At 62.3% G+C, this 8,847-nt stretch overlaps 1 protein-coding gene across 1 annotated transcript; it reads right to left on the bottom strand.

Moving 5' to 3' along the window:
- Positions 1–372: 372 nt before the first annotated feature.
- TAMALIN (trafficking regulator and scaffold protein tamalin) lies at positions 373–8,396 on the bottom strand. Its single transcript, XM_079774153.1, has 8 exons — positions 7,945–8,396; positions 5,976–6,025; positions 4,141–4,195; positions 3,933–4,035; positions 2,446–2,539; positions 2,271–2,337; positions 1,995–2,061; positions 373–1,515 (listed from the first exon to the last, which is right to left on the bottom strand). The coding sequence occupies exons 1-8, from the start codon at positions 8,185–8,187 to the stop codon at positions 1,016–1,018; spliced, it is 1,179 nt and encodes a 392-aa protein (XP_079630279.1). The 5' UTR covers positions 8,188–8,396; the 3' UTR covers positions 373–1,015.
- Positions 8,397–8,847: the final 451 nt, after the last annotated feature.

Genomic DNA, 8,847 nt, shown 5'->3' with positions numbered 1-8,847 from the left:
ATGGCTACGGTCTCCTCTGCAGGAGACCCCAGGCCCTGGGAAGAGGGGTGCCCAGCACAGTTATCTACACAAGGATAACCCAGGACTTCAGGAGCCGTGGCCGCCACCTGTTGTGGGTATTTGGGGAGGGAGACTCAAAATGCATTGAAACAAGAGGCTACGTTCTGAAGAGAGCGTGGGCCTCCGGTTCAGGCCCAGACTCGTACGTTAGAAATCCCCCGACTATTTCCCTGGCTGCAGGCTCCAGGTAAACAAGGTGTAAAATACAGCGTTTGTGCGTACACGTGTGTGTGCGCGGGGAGGTGGGTGCATGGTGGAGTCAGAGCTTGCCTGAGCCCACTCCCTCCGTCAGGCAGTCACCACGCTGACACAGATCAAAAACCGTCCATTTTATACAGTTTGTGGTTCAGAAGCAACAATATGCGAAATGGTGGAACAGCCGGTCCTGCCCTCACCCCACCCGGACGTGCTCATTCTGTCCCCCAAGGGGCAGAGAGCCCACCTTAGTTACAGGCCCCAGGGCGAGGCCGAGCCCTTGGGTTAAGGCCGGAGGGAGGGGCCCTTTAGCTGGAACTGTGTGTATGGAAGGTGGGGGGACCACAGGCCATAGCCACTTCTCTCCAAGGCCAAGGGGCGAGTAAAGCTGAGGGGAGGCTTCGTGGGACAGGGTCCCCCATCAGGAGGAGCTTTCCTGGACACCCCACAAGGCACTGCTGACCAGATGGAGGATGGCCCCCGAACCTCTCCCAGCCCCGAGCCCGAGCCCGGCTGGTTCTCCCTGCGCCGGCTCCCACTGAGGCTAAGGGGGGAGGAGGAGAGGCGTCTGGGGCCGGGGCTCCCCGCTGGGCAGAGACCAGCCAGGCGCCCAGCTGAGCTGGCAAGGACCCTCTCCCGCTGCTCTGGGCTCCTGGGGTCCCCCGCGGCCGGGTGCCCGCCTCCCTCGCCCGCGCCCCCTTGCTTTCTGCACTGGCAGGAACGAATAAATAAATAAATACCTCCCCCGCCCGCCCCGCCCTCACAGCTGGCTCTCCTCCTCCTCCAGGGAGCGGTTGAGTCCGGGGATGAATTTGAGCAGCCGCCGGCGGAAGCTGCGGTACTTGGCTTTGCGCAGGCCGGGGCCGCACAGGGCCTGCTCGCGGGCCTCAGTCCAGAGCGAGCCGGGCGCGCCCCCGCCGCCGCCGCCGCCCCCGGGGTCCGGGCACCGCACGCTGGCGCTGCGGCTCAGCCCCGCCCGCAGCCCCGAGGGGAGCGCCTCGGCCGGGCCCAGCGCCGGCGCGCGGGCGGGGGGCGGCGGCGGGGGCGGCGATGGGGGCGGCTGGGCGCCCTCGAAGAAGCACGTGTGGTAGACGGCGTCGTCGGGGTCGCCCCCAGCCTGCCGTGAGCCCCCGCGGGGGGCCCCGGGCGCGGCCAGCAGGGGTCCGAAGGGCAGTGAGCCGGGGAGCAGGCCAGCCCCGTATAGGCACGAGCGCACCGACTCCAACGTGTCATAGATGCTGGGGTCCTTCACCACGAGGCCTGCCAGGGCCAAAGACAGGAGGGAGGGCCGTCAGAGGGCACAGCTGGGGGGCCCGGGGGGAGGGGGGGTCACAGCAACTTCCTATTAACCATCTATGTGGCCCTGGGCAAGTCCCAGCGCCGAGTCCCACCTCCCTGTCTGTAAAATGAATGATGCACTCAGATCCTCATGAGGACCACTTCCGTATGGCACATGAGCCACGGAAGGGATTTGAAAACCTGCTCTTTGAGCCTTGGTGTTCCCATCTGTAAAATGGAGAGACTATCGAATACTTGCCTTCAGAGGACTATTGAGAATAAACTAGCAATGTGTGTGCACCAGCCCAGGGCGGTACTGTACCCAAAGTAGTAGCTCAACAAACCTTTCTTCACTTTGGAGGGGGAAGTAACCCACTTACCAGTTCTGGGGGAAAACATGGCCGCGAGTGTGAAGGTATCAGCAGGGGCACAAATGGCCCTTCACAGCGCACTGTACTCACCGTGCACCAGCCGCTGCTCCTGCACCATTAGGGACCTGTATTCTCCCCACTTCTCATACAGGGTTTGCTGCAAGACACACCACCCGCTCCCTGTCAGGAGCCAGCCAGAGACGAGCCAGAGGGGGGTACAGACTGAGGGATAGGGGAGCTCACAGGGGAAACCTTACGGTTAAATGGAGGTTCAGATAACGGACCCCCTGAAGAAGAGTGAGGCCTGCAGGGGCGGGGGCTGGGGGAGAGGACGGCGGGAGCTGGACGTTATCCGGGCTGCTTTACCTTCAGGTACTGCAGGCGCGCCTCCAGTTCCGCCTTCCGAATGGAAGTTCCGTACAGAGTTTCCAGCCTGAGGAGGTTGGGGAACCCAAGGCTGAGTGAGCGCCCAGGATGCAGAAACACCAAGACAGGCTGAGCTCAGCTCAGGCCTCACCGGGACCCTGGCACCTGGACCCACCTGAGAACGTTGCCAGATGCCTTAATGATGTCAACGATCTCTCGATGACGGATGCCTTCCACGTTCAGGCCGTTGACACTGGCGATGGTGTCCCCTGCCAGGAAGAGAGGGGGTCAGGTCAGCATCTGCTCAGTGGGGGGAGAATCCCAGCCAGAAAGGGTAGGGGCAGTAACCCCACAGAATCCTCCTGGACTCCCCCTTCCACCTCCCCATGGTTGTGGGAAGAAGTTGTCCAGGCCCGGACCTCAGCCTAGGGGTCAGGCCCTCTTAAACCCACCCCCACACTCCTCCCTCAGGAAGCTCTGACCCCAAAGGCTGAGCCCTCCCAGCAACTTTGGGGCTGCCCCCCCCCCCCCAGAAGGTTATTTCAGTCTAGCCCAAAGGCTGCCATGAGATCCAGACAGACAGGAAGGGGGCAGGGTGAGGAGCACCAAGCTAAGAACTAACACTGGCCTTGGGCATGAGCGCTTCTAATACCCTGTGCCATTGCATAGCCTCCCGACCTCAGGCAGGGCAAACCACCATCTCTGAGAGTTCCTTTCCCAACTGTGCAAAAAGGGCATGATCCCAGCTGTGCCTACCTCAGGGATCAGGAAGGAGAGGGGGTGTGAACCTGTTTTGCAAAGTTGCAATACATCACTTGGCTGTGAGGGCCTGCTGGTAAGTGGGCAAGCAGGTGAGGGCTTAGGGAAGAAAATGGTAATAGAATTGGGAGGGGTCAGTTTGTGCAGTTTCATGCTGCTCCTTCCTGGGACTTGGGACTCTAGATTTGGCCAATCCGCAGGGTCTCCTACTAGAGGCATCATTTCCTTGTTAGAGGAAGTAACACAGGTACCCCAGAGTTGGGCCAGGTCAGGGGCAGGATAGGCCCTGATCCCTAAGATCAGGCAGATCTAAGGGAATGTTGCTCCTTCCCCAGTTCCTGCAGGTGCTGGGTTACCAGATGGCCAGGAGGAGGCAAAAAATCATCAGGCAGCCCTAACCGGTTTGGCTCAGTGAATAGAGCATCGGCCTGCAGACTGAAGGGTCCCAGGTTCAATTCCGGTCAAGGGCATGCACCTTGGTTTCGGGCATATCCCCAGTAGGGGGTGTGTAGGAAGCAGCTGATCAATGTTTCTCTCTCATCTATGTTTCTAACACTATATCCCTCTCCCTTCTTCTCTGCAAAAAAATCAATAAAAAAATATATTTTTAAAAAAATCATCAGGCATTTACCTGGCCCTGGCTCTGTGTCAAGGGAACCCCTTCTCCACACTATAATGTGAGGATGTGTTATTGCCCCCATTTATTGATGAGACTGCTAGATCACATAGTAAATGGCAAATTTGCCTGGATCCTAAGCCTGGAATCTATCCATTCTTCTTTCTGGCCTTCCTAAAATAGGACAAGGAAGGGGAACTGATTTTAGAAGAGATTTCTTGCCCCCTCTGCTTGGGAGTGAGGTTATACCCCTTCCCAGAGCCCTGTGCCTTGAGCTCAGGCCCCACCTGGCGTGAGCCCAGCCAGCTGGGCAGGGCTTGACTCATGAACCCGGCAGACAAAAGTCACCATCTCCACACGCTGCTCCTCCCGGTGGTGAAGGCCGTATGTCTGTAATAGACGAGGGGACCCTTAGGCCTGGGTTGGGGCAGGGTCCACCCATTCCTCAGACTGGCCTCCCAACCCCTCACTTGCTCTGCACCCAGCTTCTCCCACCTGGATCTCAAAGCCGAAGGTCTGGTTTTCCTCCTTCTTCAGAGTCAGCACTTTCCTGCAGAGACACAAGGGCCGTCTCATCAACACTGCCAGCACTTAAGGAGCCTGGCAGTCCCAGAGCGTGGCCCGCCACTGCCGCTGGAGTCAGCTCTAGAGCATGCCGTCAGGGCTCCCTGTCTCCAGTGACAACTCATTCTCATCACAGGTTGCTGGGATGTCCTCCCCATGCCCAGCGGAAAGCAGCTTCATCCAGCCGCCCAGAGTCCACCCAGCCTCCGGTGGGGGGAGGCCCTGGGGATGTCCAGCCCCCAGAGCTGGTGGACTGGCTGGATGATTTCTTAGTCGGTTCCTCCTTCCTAGGAGCCCCAGAGTACCCCTTACTGAGTTAGCGGAGGCTCTAAGTTCAGCCCCAGCCCGGAGCCTCCTCCTCCGATCCACAGCCCTGGGAAGAGGGCTGGCCCTGCCCCCCAGAGGCCAGTCACGAGGCTGAGCCCAGACCACAGCTGCTCCTCCCAGCTGCGGTGGGGCCAGCCCACCAGATGTGAGGGCTGGGGGAGGGGAGCTCAAGGCCGCCCCTTCCCGCACTGAAGGCCTGCCCACTGGACACAATGGTCTGGAGCCGCTCCAGATCCTCGCCTGCTGGGGAGCCTAGAGTTTCCTCTGCCCACTCCACCCCCTTCCTTCCCTCCCCGCCAGAGGCAGAGTTAAAGCAGCTGCCAGAGGCCCCTTCGCGGCTCCTCGCCTCAGGAAGGCCCCGGAGACCCAGGTCCCCAGCTCTCAGCCTGACCCAGATACTCCCCAAATGCTGAGTGGCAATTCCCAGCCCCAACCTGAGCGCCTCCCCACTTGGAACCCTCTGAGTGCGCTGGGGAAGGGAGCAGGGGGACTGAGAAGTCCGTGTTTATCCCAGTGCTCTCTGGTTTTCCGGAAGGGTTGGCAAACTTTTTCTGCAAAGGGTCAGATAGTAAATATTTTAGGCTGGCTTTTCAGAGTTCATTCAGCCTCTAATATATGGTTCTTTGTTTTTATTTTAACAACCCTTTAGACCAGTGGTCGGCAAACTCATTAGTCAACTGAGCCAAATACCAACAGTACAACGATTGAAACTTCTTTTGAGAGCCAAATTTTTTAAACTTAAACTTCTTCTAACGCCACTTCTTCAAAATAGACTCGCCCAGGCCGTGGTATTTTGTGGAAGAGCCACACTCAAGGAGCCAAAGAGCCGCAGTTTGCCGACCACGGCTTTAGACATATAAAAACAACTCAGCTCAGGCACCAAACAGGCCAATCTGGCCAGCTGATCCATTTTAGAAGAAGCCAGGCCCAAATCGGGACCCGGCTGAGTGGGGCCTGGATCAGCCTTTATGTCTGCACTCCCTCAGGTCCTTCCTAACAGGGCTGCCACAGGGTGGGACAGGTTCTGGAAGCCGGGGCAGCAAGACTGAAGCAGCTGGACACAGCTCGGCTATGGTCTGGGCCCTCTGGGTTTGCTGGGGCTGGGAGGGCTCAGGACCCTGAAAACTTCTCTTAACTTCCTCACCTCCCAGGTCCAGGCCTCCCAGGGAGGGGACGTTTGCAGGGACCAGGGGTGGGTTGAGGAGCATCTGATGACTCAAAAGTAGGGACTCTTTCTCTGCCACCCCCTTCACACAGCCCACACCCACACCCACACCCACACCCACACCTGCCCCTTACTTCAAGGGAGGGAGCCACGCTGAAAGGGTGGGAGCATGACTGCCCCGGGCTGGGCCGAGATACTGTCAGGCTACCCCCCACCTCACCCAGGTACCTCCCCGCTTTGAACCAGGGCAGGGGCAGGGGTGGTGGTTACTTACCGCTGCTGTTCAGGACTCTGGTTGAGATTCTTCCAGCGGAATCCTGAACCCTGGGCAGGAAGATAGAGAATCCGGAAGGAGCAGGTGAGAAAAGGGCTGTCCTTGAGCAGATGCTGAGAGCCTGGCTCTGGGAGGTCCCTCCCCGGCCCCGGCCCCGGCCCCAGCTCTCCCTGTAGTCTGGTCCCAGTTGCACACCTGCTTTGGTGCTGGTGTAACTACTTGCTAAGTCCACTATCCGTGTCACCCCATGGCATTCTCCCCATAACTGGGACTGCGGAGACACACAGTCCTCCTGGGTTCCAGACACATGGACCTCTAAGCCCACACTGGGGGTGGGCGTTTCACTCATGTAGGCAGAATAGTCTCCACCCCGGGGTGCATGCCGGCCAGGGCTCAGGCCTCCCGGACTCCTGTCAAGGCCCTCCAGAGACCGCCTGCGAGTCAGGCCTCTCCTAATCTCTCAGCCGCAGACAGTGGCTTGGGGAGCTGGGCTCCGGGCCCAGGTCTGGAGGGCGGGCAATCCCAGCCCAACTGCGGGAAGGCAGGGGACAGGGGGCCAATGCCTCCTCCAAAGTACAGACTGTTTCAGGGACCAGCAGTGCCCGGCTCAACCTGGACACTGGATGCTTTCTGGGACAAAAACAAACAAACAAAAGCCTTAGCCCTCAAATGTATCCTTAAGTCTCATCATACGTAGGAGAGAGATTGGGAGTTCTTTTTATTTTTATTTATTTATATTTTTTTGGGGGAATGAAAGAGCTGAGGGTTCCTGCCTCTTTAGGGCCCTTGGGAAACTAAAACAGTCCCTCCCTCCCCCCTCTCTCTCCCCCTAAAGTATTGATCCCTGGAAGAAGTCCTGTCCCAGACCAGCCATTATCCCATGAGCCCCAAGGAGCCTTGGGCCTTCCTGGTTGGTGCCCCTGTTAACTCTCCTCACAAGCCTCCCCACGGCTAGGAAGATAAGGGGACCCTCCTTCTCCAGAACCAAAGACTGGCCTCGGGGTGGGGACACTTCCCAAAGGGCCCGGGAGGAAGCACTGGGCCGCACAGAGAGAGACCCCTTTGTCTTCCCACCCTATTTTCATAAAATGCAAATTCTCAACAAGCTGTTCATTGTGTGGGGGGAGCCAAGGGCCAGGGGGGGAGGAGGGGGACCGAGCAAGGAAAGGCCACCAGCCCCCTCTCCTAACCTGGGTCTTGTACCCCCACCCTCCGGCCCCCCTTCTGGGAGCTCGGGTTCCCTCAGGCCAGAGGAAGAACCCGCGGAGGAGGGGAGACTCCGAGGGCAGGCGAGGCCCGCATCCTTCCTGCCCCGCGGGCGCCCTGGGACCCCTCCCACCGCGTCCGGTCCAGCCAGTCCGGGCCAGCCAGGTCCAGGAGCCGTGACCTCGCCCCCCGCACCAGCCGCACGCAGGGCGGCAGGCCCAGCCCAGGCGTCCAGAGTTCCCTCCGAGGGGTGAGCGCTCCGGGGCTCCGCACGCCCGCCGCCCTTCCTCTCCACCGGGACCCTCCGGGGGTCGGCGAGCGGCGGGACCCCAGCCCGGTCCCCGCTCCACTGCAGGAGCCGGGCGAGGGGCCCTGGGCGTCTCAAGTCCCCTGGGCTCCGGGAGGCAGGGCGCGGAGGGTGCCGGCCAGATGGATGAGGAGGAAAGGGGGTGCTGGGGGGTCAGGAGGGAGAGCCCCGAGATGGGGCGGCGTGGAGGCGTGGGCTGCGGGGGCCAGGGGCGGGCACCTCCGGGGGAGGGCCGAGGGGACTCGGCAGGTCTGGACCTGGCCGTGGGGGTGCGGGCTGGGGAACATCGTGGCGGACTGGGGGACCCTGAGCAGAATGTTGGAGGGTCGCAGGGGGTGCAGGGGTCAGCAGGCACAGGTGGGGGGGGGTGGCGGGCTTGAGGTCAGGGGGAAGGGACCCTGGGGTGGGGTCGGGGCCCCGGAGCGGGTCCGCGGAGCTGGCGCAGGGAGGACGCACCTTCCGGCGGGGCAGGGTGCCCCCCGACACGGCGAGCGCGCGGTACAGCTCGGCGGGGTGGTAGTCCTCCAGCGCGGCGTACAGCTCGTCCCCCGGGGGCCCGGCGCCGGCGGCCGCGGCGGGGGCGCCCGAGGCCGGGGTCCGGGCCGGGGCGACCTGGGAGGCGGGAGCCCGGGCGGCGGGGTCCGGGGCGGCGGCCGCCTCCTCCTTCTGCTGCAGCTTCCGGAGTCGGCGGAGGGTCATCGCTCCGGCCCGCGGCCCGCGCCCCTCGGAGGCGCTCGCTCCGCGCCGCGGGCGACTGCAGCTCGGGGTGCCAGCCCGGCGGGCGGCCGGCGCTTCCCTTTATAGGCTCCGCTGGGCGGGCCCGGGGCGGGGGCGGCCTCCCGGCGGCCTCGCCCCCAGAGCCGCAGGCCCCGCCCCCGGGGGGCGCTGCCCGGAGCCCGGCCCACGGCGCGCGGGGGAAAGTCGGGGACCCGAGCACTCCCGGGGGCGGCGGGGGAACCTAGCCGCGGAGGAGAGGGGTGGGAAGCAGGGCGCCCCGGGCGGGCTCCAGGGTCTCCGTGACCCCTGGGGGAGGGGTGCTGTGGAGGGGCTGGCGTGGGAGACGTGAACTTGGCGGAGGGATGGCTTTGGAGACTCTGGGACGTCTGGCGGTGGGTGAGCAGGAGGGGGTCCTTGCGAGGAGGTGTGGCGGCCCAGGGAAGCTCCGGGAGACCTGGGGGCTGCAGAAGACTGCAGGCCGGGGAGAGGCCGAGGGCGGTGCGGAAGCCCAAGGAGGGAGAGGCCCAGGTGTCCCCAGCAGAGGGCAGAGGGGCCTCCTCCTCCCCCCAAGTCAAGGGGAAGGGAAGGGGCCGGCCCCTCGGAGGGGAAGAGTGGTCCCTCCTGGAGAAATCGCCCCTCAGC

The sequence above is a fragment of the Cnephaeus nilssonii genome, assembly GCF_951640355.1.
Source record: "Cnephaeus nilssonii genome assembly, chromosome: 6".
NCBI classification, from domain to species: Eukaryota; Metazoa; Chordata; class Mammalia; order Chiroptera; family Vespertilionidae; genus Cnephaeus; species Cnephaeus nilssonii.
Note: the sequence above shows the minus strand (reverse complement) of the source record. Positions and strands in the feature narration are given on the sequence as shown.